Here is a 21,264-nt window from a genome sequence, read left to right as displayed (position 1 = left end):
GATTTAGGTCAATTATCCTTAGCTCCAAATCAAGTCATTGTTATTAAAATTGTTAGCAGTGGATGAGGTGATTTATTCTCACATAAATTCTTTGGAATGGAAGGAAGGCCCCCTAGAGCTACCAAAGCCTCAAATACAGATGATATGTTCCAACATATTATTTTTGCCTTTGTTTAAAGTGTAATTCCATACTGACCTTCCATAACCTGACGGTACTTCTTATTTGTCCACAAACATACTTTAACTGCTTAAACCAAGTCACCAATATCTTTCAGCCCGACACAAGGGATTGTAAACAAAGCTTTTGGAATCAACACCGACTCCTTATACCACGAGTTGTCCACAGCCGGGTCAGAAGTCATCGGAGATGTTGATGAAGGGGCGGACCTTCTGGGTAAGCAGGGCATGTCCACATAACAAGTATGCTAAAAGCTAGTGGAGGGGATATGGTGGAGAAACAACCTGCACCTATTATCTGTGTGTTTGGGCTGGAGGAATTACTTTCTTTTAATACAAAATGGTATCAAAATTACATTGATCCTCCTACTCCATCACTGGCAAGCCAACTTTGTACGGTATTGTTGTCTTGTAATTTTCAGCCAGAATAGGGAAATAAACTGCAATCTGTCCATATTACTATGTCATATCAGGGGCATAACTACTGCGTAACTACTGGGGGTGCAGGGGATGCGATCGCTAGAGTTGCCCCCTGGCTGGTATTTTACCAGCCTGGCCAGTAAAAATGTTGCTTGATGCCATTGTTATTTATAGGATAAACCCATAAAAATATAAGAAGGCCGTTATTTTTTTCCAGAAAAGGTGGCAACCCTAGCTATCGTACCTGGCCTGCACCCCCTTGGGTGGGTGGGGGGGCTCGGTTACACAGCCTGCACCTGGACCCTCCTTAGTTAAATGTGTTTGATGCTGAATAAATGGAGATGCCTCCACTGTGATTACAGGGACAAGCATTCTCTTGCTCTTACCTCCACTACCAAACCTGCGGGTCTTCATTTTAGCTTCATCTCTGGTACCAGACTGGTACAGCATCCACTGACAAATTGGTGCAATGTTATTTAGGCTAAACTGTGCCAATCTGAGAGCAGAGTTGCAGTAAAAAAAACCACTGCTTTAGCTAAAACATAGCTAATAGATACGGGCAATTCACTTGGCTGCCTGATCCTCAGACTGCTGCCAGTTCCATACAGTGATGGCCTTAAAATTCCAATTACATTTTTGCATGATGTGCATGTTAAACTTCATTGAATTGTTAAGCAATTGCATTTGTTTTGTGTTCAACCACTGAATAACCCAGTCTTATACTCTGTTTCCCCTTTTCTCCAAATATTCCTGTCATCTTATGCCAAATCACCAAATGGCCCTCAAAAGGAGAATTCTCAGGTGTGTATCTCCCTTTTTTTATATGGTCCTTCCGTGAAACTTCCTCTTGCCTCCCAGAATCCTGCCTGACAGCTAAGTGAATGGCGTTTTTTTTTTCCTCCTTGCGGTACTGCAGTAAATCAGTCATTTACTCAAACAAAGTCTTACTGCCTCTAACTTCTTGTAGATCATAGTTTCCTGGCTGGAATTAAACCTAGGACCCCAATGTTGCAATGCTAACCACTATGGGGCACATTTACAATGGGTCGAATATCGAGGGTTAATTAACCCTCGATATTTGAGCATCAAAGTTAAATCCTTCGACTTCGAATATCGAAGTCGAAGGATGTACCGCAATTCGGAAAAATCGTTCAATCAAACGATTAAATCCTTCGAATCGAACGATTTGAAGGATTTTAATTCATCGATCGAACGATTTTCCTTCCCCATAAGCTAACATTGGTGCTCGGTAGGTTTTAGGTGGCGAAGTAGGTGGTCGAAGTTTTTTTTAAAGAGACAGTACTTCGACTATCGAATGGTCGAATAGTCGAACGATTTTTAGTTCGAATCATTCGATTAGAAGTCGTAGTCGAAGGTCGAAGTAGCTAATTCGATGGTCGAAGTAGCCAAAAAAAAAAGTTTTTTTCCTTCTAATCCTTCCTTCGAGCTAAGTAAATGTGCCCCTAAGTGTTGAGAAGCATCCCTTAATGATGGCTGTACCCTAGCTCTGGGTGCAAGATCATGCTAGTGGTCTAAGCGATGCCATGAAAATAGTTGGGACCAATTTGCCATGAAAATAGCTGGGACCAATCACATTAACAGCACTACCTTTACATTCCCTCTTTACTTTATGTGAAGACACAAATCAACACACTTATACATAAAATATAAGGATTCTGAGTGCTGCAATTGGCATGACCCATAATCAGACTTTCTTCCACACAAAATCAGCCTACAGTAGGATTTAGGATGAAGTACGCTCTTTAGATAGTTAGTGCATGGCAGCGGTGCTATTATGGCTAATATCCAGTCACTTCCTAACAGCTGCTCTGTTTTCTTTTCCTCTCCTCTCTACTGCCTCCCTCTGTCTCCCCATGGGGCTGCACTCCTAGTGCGGGATGATTTCTTTGGTAAGGCCGAGGCCTGCGTTTGTCATTTGTATTCCAGGCTTTCTTCTCATTTGCTGCAAATCCTGCTTTTTATACTATTTGTGGAATCTAGATTTTTTTTTTTTGTTTTTATTTTTTAGGCAGTGTATCACTGATATTTTATGAATGCATTAATTATGCTAACTTAACCGCTAAGTAAAAAAATATATTTTATAATGTATTATTATTATTATTTTAATTTTCCTCCTTTTATATTCTGCCACAGCGGCTGCTGCATGTTTCATTTGGAATGTCTGCTGGCCTAAAGGGGAAATATACCTACTCATACATCATAATTTAAAGTGCTCTTCTGCTGTTTACATGAATTTGTTTTTTGTTTCCATGAAGTCAGATGTATGGTCATTGTGAAGACAAAAAGTCTGCAGCTTGAAGGAGCAGAATTATAGAACATAAAAGCAGGAACATTATATTACAAATAATATAGGCAACAGGAAATGTTCGCAGGTTTACATCGGCAAAGCTGCAGTGGAATCCCAGTGATACTTCCGCTGCAAATAGTCACGTGTACAAAGTGTAAATGTGTTTGTCTTCTGCGCTTTTAATTTATTTTAATGCTTTTATTCGAGTATTGACTTAAAAAAAGGTTGAAAATCAGAGAAGGATAATGTCGGAGTCATGCAATGTTAAAAGGGTGGTTCACCTTTAAGTTACCTTTTAGTATGTTATAGAATGGTTAATTCTAAGCAACTTTTCAATTAGTCTTCATTATTTATTTGTTATAGTTTTTTAATTATTTGCCATCTTCTAACTCTTTTTAGTTTTCAAGTGGGGGGTCAGTGACCCCACCTTAAAAACAAATACTCTGTATGGCTACAAATTTATTGTAATTGCTAGTTGTTATTACTTGTCTTTCTATTCAGGCCTCTCCTATCCATATCCCGGTCTCTTATTTAAATCAGTGCATGGTTGCCAAGTTAATTTGGGCCCTAGCAACCAGACTGCTGGAAATGCAAACTGGAGAGCTGCTGATTAAAATGCTAAATAACTCAAAAACCATAAATAATAAAAAGTGAAAACCAATTGCAAATTGTCTCAGAATATCACTCTCTACATCATACTAAACGTTAACCGAAAGGTGAACAACACCTTTAAAGTGAACCTTAAAACACACGTGCAAGAGAATAGTGGGTATGTGTATTAACCCTGTCTGTATCCAGATTTACACCACGTCACATGGTGTAAATTACTGTATATACTGTAGACATGGTTGTTTAATCTCATACTCCGCTCTAGAAAAAAATCACACATTTCTGCACTTACACTGTAAGGGATGCAGGGATGACCTGAAAATAGGCAATCTAATTAAAATACAATCTGATCCATATTATCAGTAAGACAGATATCAGGGGTGTACTGGTCGGTTTTTCTGGCTGTTGAAATAAGTCATGTTTCAAAGAGAAATATCCTGTGTAAGACTGTAAAGAGAAGGCAATGGCACAATAAGGGGCATATTTATCAAGGTTTGAATTCCGAGTTCAACCAATCCAATTTTTTTTTTAAAAAATCGAATGTCAAGTGAATAGGATAGACCGGCAAACTCAAATCGAATTCAAACTCGATTAGAATGTCAGGAAGGCTGCAAACAACTCCATAATTGATCCCAGGATGTCTTCCATGGGCTAAAACAGCAATTCGGCAGGTTTTAGGCGGAGAAAAGTCGAATTTGAGTTCTTAGGGCCAGTGTATGATAAATCTCAAATTTAAAAATAAACAAACAAATTTTAATAATTCCCTAGTCAAATTTGACAGTTTTGGCCATAAAAAAAACCTAAAAAATTTGAATTTTCACTTCGACCCTTGCTAAATCTGCCAATAAATGTCCTATTTGCACCTAGGTGTTTGTTTTTCAGTGAATGTGATCCTTTACAAATGGCAATAATATACTGTTGTTTCAGGAATGGGAAAAGAAGTGGGCAATCTCCTTCTGGAAAACTCACAGCTTTTAGAGACAAAGTAAGTTGTCATGTAATCATTTTGGGATTCACCTGTGATTCTTAAGTTTTCCATTTTCTGCTTTCTGTACAGTCTCGTTTTGTGTTGTGTCTCTTTCTGTTGTGTGCAAGTGTGTAATACTGTCATACTTCTTTTTTTTTATTTTTTTTTTTTTACTAAAGACACTTATCCCTTTCTTGAAACTGCCTAAAAGATTTGCTGAAGTGCCCACCACTGGGAAAGGGTTCCACTGTCCATCACTTTCATTGTAAATAACCTGTTGGACATAGGCAGTCATGGATCAGGAAAGGAGACAAAGACACAACAGCCAGCGGCCCAGGGCAGGCAGCAAGAAATACTGTCTAGCAATAAACAGAGACATTTCAGAGGGCATATGAAACTTCCAGCTGGCCAGCGAAGCCTGTAAAGGCACCAAAAGGACTGACTTCAAGGGGGTTATTTACTAAAATCACAATTTATCTCATATTTTATTAGACCTAACTCCCATGCACGATTTTAGCTTATTAATAAAAAAACTTGATTTAATCGGATCACAGAAAAACTCGAGAAAATTTCCCGAACACCTGAATCGCTCCAATTTTTCGGGATTTTTCCAGAATTGCTCAAAAAAGTCGGATTTTTGGCCTAAATCCAGCGCAGACCATGAAAACATCAAATTAAGATAAGTGCCTCTCCCATTGACTTATACAGGACCTTGACAGGTCTGAGATGGCGGATTTTTGGATTCAGGTCTTTTTCATCATCGGGGTATAATAAATCTTGAAAAATACAGGTTTTTTTCCCTCTAAAAATTTGAACCTCACAATATGGAGTGACTTCAAAAATTAACATATGGGATCATTAACTTTAATGATCCCACACGTGGAGATTCGGGGAGATTTAGCCTCTTCTTTGGGCAACTAGTCTCCCCGAACTGCCTTCCCGCCGGCTAGAATCGAAATCGCTGGTGGGATGGCACTTGGAGTGCTTAGTTTTCTGGTCAACCAAAGTTTCCTCATGAGGCAACTTCAGGCGACTTCGGAAAAACGAAGCGCTCCTAGTGCTATCCCGCCCGCGATTTAGATTCTAGCCGGCGGGAAGGCAGTTCGGAGAGATTAGTCACTCGAAGAAGAGGCGATTTGTCGTTGGGCGACTAATCTCCCTGTGTGTCTCTGCCCTTACTCATTCATATAATTATCAAAGCCTCCATACCTTTTGATCTAGGAAACCTATTGCCGATCAACTGTGACCAATCCCCTGTAACCCAAAACACAACCAGCAGTTTACAGAGAAGGAAACATAGGAAAGTCTGATGCATTGTCTTAGGGGCTCACGTTTAGATGGAGTTGTTATTGCTATGCTTTTCACTTTTGTCAGGAATGCCTTGAATGTTGTAAAGAATGACTTGATTGCAAAAGTGGACCAACTTGCTGGGGAGCAAGAAGTACTGAAGGGAGAACTGGAAGCCACCAAACAAGCCAAGGTCAAAATGGAAACACGAGTGAAAGAGCTAGAAGAGGAGCTTAAGAGGTACAGAGCTTGCAACATCTGACAGATACTTGATGTAGGTGCATGTTATGTTATGTAACAATTATCCTATTTTTCTTCTTTTGCAGGGTGAAATCAGAAGCTATTGTGGCCTTGCAAGAACCCAAAGAGGAAGTGGAAGTGGAAGAGGTTGGCATCTCCCCAAAATACTTCATCTCAATATAGTATAGATCAAGGGTCTAGTATACATGGTGTACAGAATTATTTTTAGCCTGGAGTCATTCTTACCAATAGCACTGTTCTGCTTTTATGACCCGCAACAAGCAATGAAAATCTATTCCTATACAGTTGTGGGACCTGTTATCCAGAATGCTCGTGACATGGCGTTTTCTGGATTTCCCTTAATTTGGATCTTCATACCTTAAATCTACTAGAAAATCTTTAAACATTAAATAAACCCAATAGGCCGTGTTTGCTTCCAATAAGGATTATTTATTGCTTCCAATAAGGATTAATTATATCTTAGTTTGGATCAAATACAAGCTACTGTTTTAGCAGCTTCCTTATATACCTAAATAACAATGCCCTCTAGTGGTTATAACATAGTTAAACATATTATATTAAAAATACATACATAAGGTTTCCACAAATGTTTTTAATACATATCATTACATATACCATAATAAATTTTTTTATTAAAAATGGAGCAAACGTAGCTTTACTGCTCCACATGTGCTTGCAGATTATTTGATGACCACTGGGGAATAGAAACGAACACAGCCATATCAATGGATTTAATTCATATTCCTTATTTAAAGGAGAAGGAAAGTTACCGAAGCAGTTTATTGCCGATAGATTAGCCACAATAGTGCAAGCTATAAGACTATATTTATTCTGCAGAATGTTTTACCATACCTGAGTAAACAGCTCTAGAAGCTCTCTCTGTTTGTTTAGGATAGCAACTGCCATATTAGCTTGATGTGACATCACTTCCTGCCTGAGTCACTCCCAGCTCACTCATAGCTCTGGGCTCAGATTACAGCAGGGAGGGGAGGAGGGAAAAGGGAGAGGGAGAATGAAGGAAACTGAGCATGCTCAAGCCTTAGCCCTGGAGATTTAAGCTGAAAACAGGAAGTCTGATACAGAAGCCCATGTGTACACAATAGAAGGAAAGAAATGCTTTTTCTTTTGACAGAGGACTCAGATCAGTGTTACTTTGAGGGTTTACTGGTGTATTTATATAGACCTTTCTGATAAAGCTTACTTAATTATAGCCTTTCCTTCTCCTTTAAACTCCCAGGCATTAGGGTTCCCAACCTTCTAATCCATCTTGCTTCCCATTTTAACAACTGTTTAACCCTATCCCCACCTCTTCTTGGTCTGGGGATCTGCTGTAATACTTGAAATCTCAATTGTACTATTTTATGGTACTTTGTTCCACATTTATTTGACATTTTCAGATCATAAAAACACATCTTCATTTTAAAAAAAATATTCATAGTCATAGCGAGGTGGTTTCTTTTGATTTGAGTTTTGATCGGGTTATCGTAACCAAGGCTTGATTTAAGATAAATAGATAGATATAAGAGATATAATCATCTTCTGGATAACAAGATTGTTTGCCAGTACAAATCATGCTGTTTTATATTTGTATTTCTTTTTGTCTTTCTCTGTCTCGCACATAAGAACTCCTCCCCGCTGCAGGATAACATTCCCATCGCTCAGCGCAGAAGATTTACGCGTGTTGAGATGGCGCGGGTTCTAATGGAAAGGAACCAATACAAAGAAAGACTGATGGAGTTGCAAGAAGCTGTGCGGTGGACAGAGATGATCAGGTGAGGGATTTTTCTCAGCCTTTCGCCTTTTAAAACTACTTTACTACAGGCTAGATCGGTATTCATTATTGAGAGATATAGGGCTAATTTACTCTAATAGGTGCTAAATTGCACCACTAGAATTGCCTCGAGCATCCAATCACTAATTAGTTTTAATCTGTCCACTTCCTGTTTGGAAATGAAAGTAAATGCTAGATTCTGTTCACCCAAGGATTTATTTATAAGGGCAGAGACACACGCAAAGATTCAGGGTGATTTAGTCACCCCCGGCGATAAATCGCCTCTTTTTCGGGGCGACTAATCTGCCCTAACTGCCTCCCGCCGGCTAGAATGTAAATCGCTGGCGGGATGGCAACCGGTGCCCTTTTTTTTCCGAAGTCGTCTGAAGTTGCCTCACAAGGAAACTTCGAACAACTGCCGAAACTGAAACGTTCCGAGTGCCATCCCGCCAGAGATTTAGATTCTAGCCAGCGGGAGGCAATTCAAGGAGATTATTTCCCCCGAAAAAGAGGCTGGGCGACTAAATCACCCGAATCTTCGAGTGTGCCCTTACCCTAAGAGTGTTTAGAGAAAGTAGCTGTAACATTTGTAGAATGATTAGTAACTTTTAAGAGCAACAGCAAACACTTTAGCCTTTTGTCTGTTTCACACGATCAGAAAAATCAAAGTTAAGGGTCATTTTCTTGCTCAAAGCCACAAGCTACAAAGATGTTTTCTGTCTGTTTGAATAGAATAAAGTCCCTCAGCACTGGCAGCTAGTGCTGACAGAGGCACCAGTGAAATCCTCTTCCATGATTCAAAGTCTTCACTAATAACCAATCGATGCATCATGATTAGATCTTTACTAACACAAAGACATCCATCTTCTTTTTTTTGCAGAGCCTCCAGGGAGCACCCTTCAGTCCAGGAGAAGAAGAAGTCAACCATCTGGCAGTTGTAAGTTGACAGATAAATCAGGCAATGTTTGTCCGTGTGCCATTTATTTTTTTCGATAATGGTTTTGAGAACTGGGGATTGTTAAGGATTAAACATGAAAACAAACTAATAATTTTGAAATCAAAGCTATTTTTTATATAAATGTATATATGGTATTACAATGTGTGTAACGTAATATCAAGTTAAAGGGGTTGTACACCTTTGAGTTGCCTTTTAGTATGATGTACAGAGTGATATTCTGAGACAATTTGCAATTGGTTTTCATTTTTTATTATTTGTGGTTTTTGAGTTATTTAATGTTTTATTCAACAGCTCTCCAGTTTGGTATTTCAGCAATCTGGTTTCTAGGGTCTGAGTTACCCTAGCAACCATGCATTGATTTGAATAAGAGACTGGAATATGAATAGGAGAGACATGGATTGAAAGATGAGTAATATCTTAGATGGGGTCAGTTATCCTCATTTGAAAGCTGGAAAGAGTCAGAAGACAAAGGCAAATAAATAAAAAAACTATAAAAAAATAAACAATGAAGACCAATTAAAAAGTTGCTTAGAATTGGCCATTCTATAACATACTGAAAGTTAGCGTAACAGTGACCTTGAGGGTTGAGTGCACCGATTAACCCTCAGTAGTTTCCTTTGAAATTCAATTTTGGCAATAAGGGTCAGGGCACACGCTCAGATTTAGGGAGATTAGTTGCCTGGCAACAAATCTCCTCTTCTTCGGGGCGACTAATCTCACCGAACTGCCTCCCGCTGGTTAGAATGTAAATCGCCGGTGGGATGACACTCGGGGTGCTATGTTTTCCAAGTTTCTCATGAGGCAACTTCAGAAAATGAAGCCCTCTGAGTGTCATCCCGCCGGTGATTCACATTCCAGCCGGCGGGGGGCAGTTCGGGGAAATTAGTCGCCAAAAAGAAGAGGAGATTTGACGACGGGCAACTGATCTCCCCGAATCTGAGCTTGTGTCTCTGTCCTAAAGAGCAAGGATGCAGTAAGTAAGGATATTAGGTTTCTATGAAATCAGTCACATTGGTGACTGAGTGAAATAAATTGAACCACAAATTATAGAATTTACAGTGGCTTGTACTAGCCGTGTGATTTTGCCTACTTTCTTTCAGCTTCAGCAGGCTTTTCAGTTCTTCATCCAGCCCACCACCTCCCAAAAGGAGTTACCCCTCTGTCAATATCCACTACAAGTCCCCCACTCCTGCCGGATTCAGCCAGCGCCGCAGCCACACTATGTGCCAGATCTCCTCTGGGGGACGCACCATCGAGTTCTTCCCAGATGAGTACGTTGACTTGTTCTCCTCATCTAATTTAAATCTTTAATATCCAGTGGAAAGTAAAACTATTGTGTTTGGAAGAATGAAAAAAAAGACACACAATAAAACTAAGAGTAAATTCAAGTAATTCGATTTTACTCCCATAAACAAATATTGTTTTAGTTGTGTAGCAAAAACATGTTCTTGGTTGTGCACAACAAGCCAAAAATGACACACACACACACACATATATGCATAACAATGTCATTCCATTGTCTTTATGTTCCAAACTGTTGGTAGAGGTAGCAGTCTTACGCACTACAGGTATGGGACCTCTTATCCAGAATGCTTGGGAAATGGGGTTTTCTGAATAACAGATCTTTCCGTAATTATTAATAAATTATTTAAACATTGACTAAATCCAATATATTGCTTTGCCTTCAATAAGGATTAATTATATCTTAGTTGGGATCAAGAACAAGGACATATTTTATTATTGCATTGACAAACATAATTATTTAAAAAATTTTAAAATAAAAGGGAATCTGTAGGAGACAGCCTTCCTATCATTCAGAGCTTTCTGGATAACGGGTTTCAGGATAACCCATTGACTATAATCGTTAGCAGCAGAGATTCTAAAACATATCGAGGTGCTGTAAACACATTCACTTGCCAAATTGAATCATATCCAGTTGTAGTTTTGGCCACATCAGAGACAAATAGAATCTTAAATTAGTTGACACTTCCTTGGACAAAATTAAATATACCCCTGATTATAATGTAAGGGCAATACAACACCCGACTTTTTGCTATTTTGCATTTGCCCTTCCCAAGCTTGCCTCTTGCTCACTGGTTGCCTTTAACCCTTGCTGCTTTGCTTTCTGCTCTTTTCCCTGACGCTCTGCCGCATCTTTTTCTCTTCCCTTAGATTGAGAAGTAACACTGTAGCTTCTCTCCTCAGCGACTGCACATCCACAGCTCGCCGTGAACAGAAGCGCGAGCAGTACCGCCAAGTGCGGGAGCATGTGCGCAATGATGATGGGCGCCTTCAAGCTTGTGGGTGGAGCCTACCCGCTAAATATAAGCAGGTTGGTTGCTGAAGATTCCATAGAATCTGTGATAGATGAACTATATTGCTGACTTCCCTGGTCTATTTTATATACTAAAACTATACTTGATTCTTTTCATGATAATGTGTATTGCATGTACATAATGTGCGCAAGTATATCACTAAGGGGCAGATTCATCAAGGGTCGAAATTAACCTTTAAAAAAAAAAAAAAAAAAAACATCGAATTTGAAATGCAAATTTTCAAGTTTTTTAATGGTCAAAATGGCAAATTCGTCTAGGGAATTATCCAAATTCGTTTCAAGTTTTTCAAAAAATTAGATTTTCAAGATTTGATACTCTGGCCCTCGAATTCAACTATTTGCCACTTAAAACCTGCCAAATTGCTGATAGGAGACGCCCAGGGATCAATTGAGTTGTTTGCAGCCTTTCTGACATTCAAGTTTTTTTTCCTAGAATCGATTTTTAAAAACTCGAATCAAATTTGATTCCAATTCGATTCGAGTTTTCAGGTCGATCCTATTCACCCGAGTTTAAAAAATTCGATTTTAATGATAAATTTAGATTGGTTGAATTTCGAGTTCATGGGCGTTTATGGGAGTTTAAAAAAATAACTCACATGAATTCTAAATTCGACCTTTGATAAATGTGCCTCTAATTGTTTCTTTTGTGGAGATTTATTGAAAGATACATTCCTAAAAAAGGGTGCAATAACAAACCAGCTGGAATGGTCTCAATCTCGAATACTATTACTTAGGGGCACATTTACTTAGCTCGAGTGAATGAATAGAAGAAAAAATACTTAGAATTGTGAAATTTTTTTTTTGGCTACTTCGACCATCGAATTGGCTACTTCGACCTTCGCCTATGACTTCGACTTTGAATCGAGCGATTCAAACTAAAAATCGTTCGACTATTGGATAGTCGAAGTACTGTCTCTTTAAAAAAACTTCGACCAACTACTTTGCCACCTAAAACCTACTGAACATCAATGTTAGCCTATGGGGAAGGTCCACATAGGCTTTCTAACAAATTTCTGATCGAAGGAAAATCGTTTTATGGATGGATTAAAATCCTTCGAATCGTTTGATTGAATGATTTTTCCTTCGATCGTTCGATCACAGGAAATGCGGTAAATCCTTTGACTTCAATATTCGAAGTCGAAGGATTTTACTTCGATGGTCGAATATCGAGGGTTAATTAACCATTAACCATTAGTAAATGTGCCCCTTACACTCAAGGCTGTATTTACATCTCCTAGGGCCACTGACGTTTTTTGGCTCCGTCCCCTCCCTTTTATTCGGGCACATTTTATATCGTCTGGACTAGACCAATGGAGATCGGTGCACGGGAAATTTAAAAAACGATTTTATCTCCTGCACATCCACAGTGTTTCTGAACTAATGTGAGTGTGATTGGGCAACATGCCGTCCCCAAAAATCTTGCCACCCTAGGCTGGGCCTTGGTGGCCTTTCCAGGCCTGCTTATACTTATTATCCACAAAAAACCACGCAAAAAACAAACAAAAAAACAATTGCGAATTGTCTCATTATCACTGTCTACATGATACTGAAAATCAATGAACTACCCCTTTAATGTATATTGGTATGCTGCTAAAAAGCTAAAGGTTTTTTTCTTCATGCAAAATGTTATACTTGGGTTTAGAACCCCGTTAGCTAATAGTACAGATTTTATTGAAACTCATTTATTAACTTTGACAGCTTAGTCCAAATGGAGGACAGGAGGATAATCGTATGAAGAATGTGCCAGTGCCAGTGTACTGCAGGCCTCTGGTAGAGAAAGATCCCACCATGAAGGTAAGAATCTGCCAGCCCCGGGGATCTGTTCATATAAAGTTGAACAAACAAGATGCATGAAGTTTCATAACCTTTGTATGTGTCTCTGTTTACATTGCGAAAAGCAAGAATTCTACGTCATGTTCCATGGCACGGGTTTAGGTGCATTCGATGTGCCCTCCACAGCCCATTGATCTCCAGGAGTGGGTACACTAACTGGTTACAGATTTAATAAAGGAAGTTCTATATGCACTGCGGATTATTTTTGTTTTTCATTTTATGCCATTTGGTCACGGGCATTTGGGTGTTTCTTTCCCTGCTTCAGTTCCAGTGTATCTTGACACCTATAGAGAGCACAGCAAATTTAGGTGTTATTCCTTTCATTATACCCAAAGGATGGATCTCAGATAAATGTCGTACAGGTGTGGGATTCATTATCCTGAAACCCTTTGTCCAAAAAGCTCAGAATTATGGAAAGGCCATTGCCCATAGACGCCATTTTATCCAAATAATCCAAATTTTAAAAAAGTATTTCCTTTTTCTTTGTAATAATAAAACAGTAGCTTGTACTTGATCCCAGCTATGATATAATTAATCTTTATTGGAGGCAAAACCAGCCTATTGTGTTTGTTTAATGTTTACATGATTTTCTAGTAGATTTAAGGGATGGAGAGCCAAATTATGGAAATATAACAGGTCCCATACCTGTACAATAATAGTATTTGCATCCAACAAAACATAGAGCATTTAGCTTTCACTTCCAAATCACATGGGCCATTTGCAGTGTCATTGTCCTGTGATATCCTCTTTGCTTTGGCAGCTGGATATTTCATTCATATCCTTCCAATGTGGGGATAATGTAAATGTAAAGGAATTTTCACTATGTCACTGGTATTTTATTTTGCAGCTGTGGTGTGCGTCTGGAGTGGATCTGACGGGATGGAAACCATTTGAAGATGATTCTGGGAATGGAGTCAAGCAGGTGACTGGGCGAGATCCTTTAACCTGTGAACGTGAAGTGGAAGGAGAGAGCAAAAGCACCCACACCTCCCCTGAGAAGAAAAAGGTGAGATCAGTTTTGGAAGAAAGGTAGAAAGAGAGGCCTGAGTGCCTGTAAAGACCAACAAGAGCACATAGCTGAAGAATAAAGGGAACTAGAGAGGTACATTTCCTGAAGAAAATGTGAGTGGTGCTTGCCGTGGCAAAACTCAGGCCCAAATCTGATTGGCTGTTGTTGCCCCGCCCCTTTTTTTCCTAATTGTGAACCACAGTCACTCAGTGACTAACATACCAAAGTTTGGGAATGCTGTCATTTAATGTGTAAAAATGGCAGCATTTCTATTTTTTTCTATTGAAAATCAATGAATGAAATTTGATTGGTTGTTGGTGGCTCCGCCCACTTTTTCTAAACTTGAAGTGGAAACCCCCAGCGACCACATTTGTGATATTCAAGGTCCCTGACATCAATACTGAGAGAATGGCAGCCTTCTTAATTTTTCCCATTAAAACCAATCAAAGAAATCTGATTGGTTGGTTTTGGCTCCACCCACTTTTCTTAATTTTAATCCCAGTCCCCCAGTGACCAACTGTGCCAACTTTGAGGAGGCTGCCATTAACCGTCTAAGAGCGGCAGCAGTTTAAAATTTTCCTATTTAATTGAATGGCTGAAATTTGATTGGCTGTTGTAGACTCCGCCCACTTTTTGTAAATTTTGGCTGCAGTCACCCAGTGACCCACGGTGCCAAGTTTGGGAGCTCTGGCTTTATTACTGTGAGAATTACAGCTGTTTACATTTTCTCATTGAAGTCAATAGGGAAAATCTGATTGGTTGTTTGCGGCTCCGCTCACTTTTTTGGGTCCCCAAAATAGGACAGAAAAGTCACAACACCCCATTCCCGAATAAGCTGAACGGTTTGACACCTCATTCATGGGTCTGCGACAAACTAATTATTCGATAAATTCCCCATTATAAGTCAATGGGGCAAATTTGGGGACCTCTCCTGCCCCGGGGGTAAAACTTATACCCTCGTGTGGGGTATCATCTGACACAGGTTGCAAACCTCTTCAAATGTGGTAAATTTAACGTTTCTACAAGATTCCCTCTCTGCGCTAGAATCCTTCAAAAGTTGGCCTCAATGTTAATCTATGGGACTTTTCGGGGTGGTTAATTTCCCCCGCAAGGGGCAATTAACCACCCACCCCTTAGAAAAGTCATACCACCCCATTCCCGATTAAGCCGCACGATTTGACACCTCATTCAGGGGTCTAGGACAAACGGTGCGGGACTAGTTACGCGCCAAACTTTCATACGGAAGAAGAATAAAAATAAGTTTGCAAGATAACAGTAGTGATGCTTTGCTTCGCAAGCACCACTAATAATAAAGGTTTTATAAAGTTATAGATATACATATTGGACACAAACTCTGTCTGAACACATTGTTGATCCTTCAGTATAATTCAACATCTGTGCAGGTGCATACAATTATACGATACAAAACAATTATATACAATTATATCACACATTTGCAATCCTCTTACAGTGGGCACAAACCTTCAATGTCAATTTTTCCTTAAAGGAAAACTATACCCCCAAAATGAATACTTAAGCAACAGATAGTTTATATCAAATTGAATGACATATTAAAGAATCTTACCAAACTGGAATATATATTTACATAAATATTGCCCTTTTACATCTCTTGCCTTGAGCCACCATTTCGTGACTCTATCTGTGCTGTCTCAGAGATCACCTGACCAGAAATACTACAACACTAACTGTAACAGGAAGAAGTGAGGAAGCAAAAGGCAGAACTCTGTCTGTTGATTGGCTCATGTGACCTTACATGTGGTTTGTATGTGTGCACAGTGAATCTTACGATCTCAGGGGGTGGCCCTTATTTTTTAAAATGGAAATTTTCTATTTATGATTACCCAATGGCACATACTACTAAAAAAGTATATTATTATGATAATGGTTCATTTACATGAAGCAGGGTTTTACACATGAGCTGTTTTACTCAGTATCTTTTAATAGAGACCTACATTGTTTGGGGGGTATAGTTTTCCTTTAATGCAAATGTTGCTCGACTACAACTTCCATTACACTCCATTATGGGGTTACGTAATATAAGACATTATGTTTGCCCAGGAGCAGTAACAGATAGAAACCATTCAGAAGGTAGAATTTACTGGTCACCTGTTTAAAAGCAAACATCTTATTGGTTACTATTTTTACTGCTAATGGGCCAACTTAGTACCTTTTATTACATATGGGGGTTTGTATATTATAATATGTTTTACAATGCTGGTTGTAATCTAGCAAAATCTGTGATGGACTCAAAGCAATACGGTACTTCTCAATAAAAATTAAAAGAATTAAATCTTCTTTAAAGAGATATTGACACCAGAAATTAAACCTTTTTTTATATCTCTCATAATATTATCTTCACATGCTATCTATAATTTTGCCATAAAAGTATTAACAGATGCTTTTACATTACCCATCTGATCCCCCATGTTCCTCTGTGAGGAGGCTGCCATATTTGAGCTTCAGTAGTCTGTCAGCATTAGAAACTCTAACTGACATGTTGAGAAGGGACAGTCAAGTTGGCAAAACAGTCAGGTTTAGGAACTTCACCAAACAATTACTTACAAAAGCAGCCCTATGAGTAAACAATGACCAACATGAGCTATAGGTAACTTTTGATGTACATTAATATTTTGAATAATAATTTTTCAGAGCTCTGAAACATGTCCACATATAAAACACCCCTCTCCACTCTGCATTGCTTTTAACATTAGGGAATGGAAAGAAGGGATTGGTTCAGGATTCGGACAGGATTCTGCCTTTTTCAACAGGATTCGGCCGAATACTTGTGCCTGGCCAAACCGAATCCTAATTTGCTTATGTGAATTAGGGGCAGAAAGGGAAATGATGTGACTTTTCATCACAAAACAATGAAGTAAATAAATGTTTTCCCTATTTTTCCTTTCCTGCTCCTAATTTTCATATGCAAATTAGGATTTGGGTTCAGTTCGGTATTCGGTTGAATCTTTTAAAAAGGATTCTGGGATTCGGCTGAATCCAAAATAGTAGATTTGGTTTCATCCATAATGGAAAGAGCACTGGTGACAGGTGAAGTCCCGTGCTAGAATTCCCACTTGATGAGGCACATCCTTAGTTTGTGAAATCCAGACCTTCTGACTCCTTACCTCTTGGTACCCTACCCCTATGTGCATTAAACTTGTCCCATTGTGAATCCTATAATTTGTGGCTACAGACTAAAGAACTCCACGAAGCAGATGCCACATCCAGTCGAGTATGGATCCTTACCAGCACCCTGTCCACCAGCAAGGTGGTGATCATTGATGCCAACCAACCGGGCACCCTGGTTGACCAGTTCACTGTATGCAATGCTCACATCTTATGCATCTCCAGTATACCAGGTACGGGCAATAAATAGCTTAAATGATATTATTTAACTGTACATAGTTCCATTTCACTGGTGTTCTGTATAAATAACAGCAGGTCAGTTCATCTTTTTCAGAAATGCACTCCCCATTTAGCTGTGGGAATCTACTGAAGTTCTGTTCTGTTCCAAAAATAATGTTCTGTGCACTTTTTAGACATTTTAAAGCAAAGATCACCTACTGTAGGATTTTGTTGATCTCATCATGTTCTACACGTACAGCTGCCAGTGACAGTGACTATCCTCCTGGAGAAATTTTCCTGGAGGGGGACATAAACCCAGAGGACTCGGGAGACACTGATGGAGTTCTGGCTGGGATCACACTAGTAGGATGTGCCACAAGATGTAACGTGCCACGGAGCAACTGCTCCTCTCGAGGGGACACTCCTGTATTGGACAAGGGGCAGGGTGAGTGACAGCTGATTGGCCTGTTTAGAGCTCAGGATAAATTGTGTTGCTAGTAAGGCAAGATCTATCAAATATTATTTCTTAGGATATGCCAATTAATTTAATTTTCTAGGGGTTAAACTGGTTAATATAGCTACAGATCATGCAAATTCTTCTAGGATCCATGGTGAAAGAGTTAGATGTATTACAAGGCAATAAAAATTAAACCCTAGGTATCTAGAAAATGTATTAGTGATATCTTGAGAAAACATTCGGTATGGATAAAAACCCATCTGTATATTTAATCAAAATAATGGAAATGCACTCAGCTGTGGAACATTTTCCTGAACTTGAAAGGATTACTTTGGGCTCTGCCCAACCGGAACAATTTTATTTAGGTATTTAAGTGAAAAAGTAGCACAGGGATACATCGAAGTGGCTGTCGCTAGCAAAAATTCGCCAGAAATCTCATGCTCAGGGACATCCCCAATTTACTAACAGGCGTAGACAATTCGCTAGAGAAAGAGACCATCGTTAGTGCAGTTTCGCACCCTATCGCCAGACGAATTTTCGCTCAGGCGAACAATCATTACTCTGCAAATTCACTGAAGTGCGATTCTTACAGAACGTTACCTCTTTCGCCACAGTTTTCTTCACCACCTTAGATCTGGCGAACTAATAAGATGATCATCCTCCTCAATCCTATGTCAGTGACATCATATCCTGTATGCCGGAAAGTCATAAAAGTTGTAAAAAACGATGCTCTTTTTTTAATTTTTCAAAGCAGAATTGCCTTCAGAAGTCCTAACTCTAAAAAATGTTTGTGTTAACAATTTTTTTTAACCAATTTGAGGGGCATGCCACTTTTGTTTAGGGTGGGCTTGTGTCTAGGGCATCAGATGATCTCTTTAGTCTTTATTTTGCTTCCTTGGACATTTGTAATAGTAAGTGGCCACTTCAAGCATTTGCACCAGAATCTCTAATAAAGACGTCCATACGAGCTATATGTACCCGCCCTATTCAAATTGACCTAAGCGTAAGAGTACTAACGAAGTTTCGCTAGGCAGAATTGAACGCTAAGAAATACTCGCGCTGACGAATTAACGCTAGCGAAACTTCACCAGCATTTGGCTGCTAAGCTACAACTTCACAAAAGCAAAGTGCCGCGAAGTGTGGCAGAGCATTCAGTGGCAAAAATTCAATGAATTTGCCCCATAGAGCATTTTCTCACTAGACCATATTGCCATAATTCACTTCACCCTGTCACAGGAGAAGTTTCCACCGTCAGCAATGGGAAACTCAACCAGCACCAGTCGGCTGAGGAAGCCACCGAAGCCCTGGAGGTACCAGAAACTTCTGCCACCGAAGCAGACCCTGCTCAGGTACGACCTGGGGCATTGACAGAACACGTTTTTACTGACCCAGCTCCTGTGGCAAATGGCCGACTGTGCAGGTATCTTTTTCTTTTTATCTTTATTCCACACATTAAACTGCCTTTCCATTTGGATACAAAGAGCGCACAATTTACTTTCTAATTATGACAGTTAACTGCATGTATCCAGAGCATATTGATGAGACCAGCACACAACATATTGTAGTGCACTTTGGGACAACGTATGTGGAAAAACAGAACAAAAGTTTTGCACATGTTGCCACAGGAAACATTTCTAACACTACAGCTAGCACATCCAGTTCTGTGGCATCCATTCTAGCTCAGGAACTGTAACTTTAAGGGGTTATTTACTAAAATCCAAATGTATCTAAAAATTTTTTATTAAACAAAGCTCGACCCAACTCCCATCCACGATTTTACTTTATTTATCAATAAAATAACTTGAAAAAGTTGGGTCGGGAAAAAACGTCATAAAATTGAGTGAAAACGTTTTCATTTTTTTGACTTTACTCCCGAATCGCTCGATTTCTTCAGAAGAAAACCCCGAATTTTTTGGATTGTTGGGCTAAACCCAGAGCAGACCACAATATCTTCAAATTGGGATAGGGACGTCTGTCATTGACTTATACATGACCTCAACAGGTTTGAGATGCTGGATTTTCGGATTCAGGCTTTTTGCAGCATCGAGATATAATAAATCTTGAAAAATGTGAGCTTTTGCCCCAGAAAGCATGACCAGAAAAAAAATCGAGGTTTAGTAAATAAATGTATACAATATGCCAATAATCATAGTTACTCATGGGCCACATCAAGGAGTGGCTAAGAATTGTACTTAACTATTACATACTTGTATTTTTGTTAACATCTCTCCTACATATTGCATGGAGGGCATATTATTGTGCAGTTATCCAGATGTATGAGGTATATTTATTTATCTGCCTTTGTTTTCCATTACTAGTGAAAATGGACATCTCAAGCCAGAAGTGAACACAGCACCTCAAGAGACTGAACCAAACCAAGAGGCCTCCACAGGCACCAGCGCAGCCCCCACCATGTGGTTAGGAACACAAAGTGGCTGGTAAGGACTCCAGGATACCATGTTTTGGGGAATTCCTGGGGAAGGTAGAGTGCTTCTAGAGCAGTGATCCCCAACCAGTGGCTCGTGAGCAACATGTTGCTCTCCGACCCCTTGGATGTTCCTTCCAGTGGCCTCAAAGCAGGTGCTTATTTTTGAATTCCAGGCTTGGAGGTAAGTTTTGGTTGCATAAAAACCACATATACTCCCAAACAGACCCTCCTGTTGGCTTTAAGTCCACATAGGAGCTACCAATTCCCAAGCACAACCCTTATTTGGAAGCCCCAGAAACTTTTTTTGCATGCTGATGTCGCTCTCCAACATTATTTTACACTTGAATGTGGCTTACAAGTAAAAAAGGTTGGGGACCCCTGTTCTAGAGTGTTAACTGAGGCAAGGCACAATTTGCCCAGAAACATAATCTGTGCCCTAAAAAAACAATAATAAACATTTGAATATAACTTTGCAATACCTGAACCCAATCATTTTCAGTGCACTGTATATGGGGATTCTGTCTGTTGTGCTTATTTAAATATTAAAGAATAATTATTAATGCAGCAGCCGTTAATGTAGATGATCTTTCTCTATACCAGGCTCTACGTTCACTCTGCCGTTTCTAACTGGAAAAAGTGCCTGCATTCCATCAAACTGAAGGATTCCGTGTTGAGCCTTGTGTAAGTGCAAACATGCCAGCTTCTATCTGGGGATAATATAACCACAGTTAGGGCTGTTAGAAGTTGCCAAGCAGTTGAGTATCCATTATATAGTATATAGTCAATTCCAAAAATGTTTAATTTTTCATCAGTGTTCAGTCTGTATAGTCTTGTAGTTGTACAGGTATGGGATCTGTTATCCATGACACCCGTTATCCAGAAAGCTCCGAATTATAGAAAGACCATCTCCCATAGACTCCATTTTATCCAAATAAGGCAAACTTGTAAAAAATGTAGTCGCCTGGCGACTAATCACCTCTTCTTTGCGGCTACTAATCTCCCCGAACGCCTTCCCTCTCTCTTGTGCCAGCTATAATGAAAAGTCGCCTGTGGCATGGCACGTGTGGCGCTTCATATTCCG

The 21,264-nt window shown here is 39.5% G+C and overlaps 1 protein-coding gene across 17 annotated transcripts in view; it reads left to right on the top strand.

The window, feature by feature from the left end:
- LOC108701610 (C-Jun-amino-terminal kinase-interacting protein 3) overlaps positions 1-21,264 on the top strand; it is a 68,789-nt gene that overhangs the window by 33,542 nt on the left and 13,983 nt on the right. For 9 of the 17 annotated variants that reach the window (XM_018236470.2, XM_041575993.1, XM_041575991.1 and 6 more), the window contains 17 exons: positions 276-394; positions 1,387-1,398; positions 2,490-2,507; positions 4,442-4,499; positions 5,856-6,008; positions 6,095-6,155; positions 7,653-7,801; positions 8,681-8,737; positions 9,859-10,029; positions 10,931-11,090; positions 12,792-12,887; positions 13,774-13,932; positions 17,147-17,312; positions 17,558-17,743; positions 18,992-19,175; positions 20,074-20,193; positions 20,784-20,864. In XM_018236470.2, the coding sequence (XP_018091959.1) occupies positions 276-394; positions 1,387-1,398; positions 2,490-2,507; positions 4,442-4,499; positions 5,856-6,008; positions 6,095-6,155; positions 7,653-7,801; positions 8,681-8,737; positions 9,859-10,029; positions 10,931-11,090; positions 12,792-12,887; positions 13,774-13,932; positions 17,147-17,312; positions 17,558-17,743; positions 18,992-19,175; positions 20,074-20,193; positions 20,784-20,864 (1,950 nt within the window). Of the gene's footprint in view, positions 1-275; positions 395-1,386; positions 1,399-2,489; positions 2,508-4,441; positions 4,500-5,855; positions 6,009-6,094; positions 6,156-7,650; positions 7,802-8,680; positions 8,738-9,858; positions 10,030-10,930; positions 11,091-12,791; positions 12,888-13,773; positions 13,933-17,146; positions 17,313-17,557; positions 17,744-18,991; positions 19,176-20,073; positions 20,194-20,783; positions 20,865-21,264 lie in introns of all 17 variants that reach the window. The other 8 variants (XM_041575997.1, XM_041575996.1, XM_041575994.1 and 5 more) reach the window with 4 other exon arrangements.

The sequence above is a fragment of the Xenopus laevis genome, chromosome 9_10L, assembly GCF_017654675.1.
Source record: "Xenopus laevis strain J_2021 chromosome 9_10L, Xenopus_laevis_v10.1, whole genome shotgun sequence".
In the NCBI taxonomy this organism is placed as follows: Eukaryota; Metazoa; Chordata; class Amphibia; order Anura; family Pipidae; genus Xenopus; species Xenopus laevis.
Note: the sequence above shows the minus strand (reverse complement) of the source record. Positions and strands in the feature narration are given on the sequence as shown.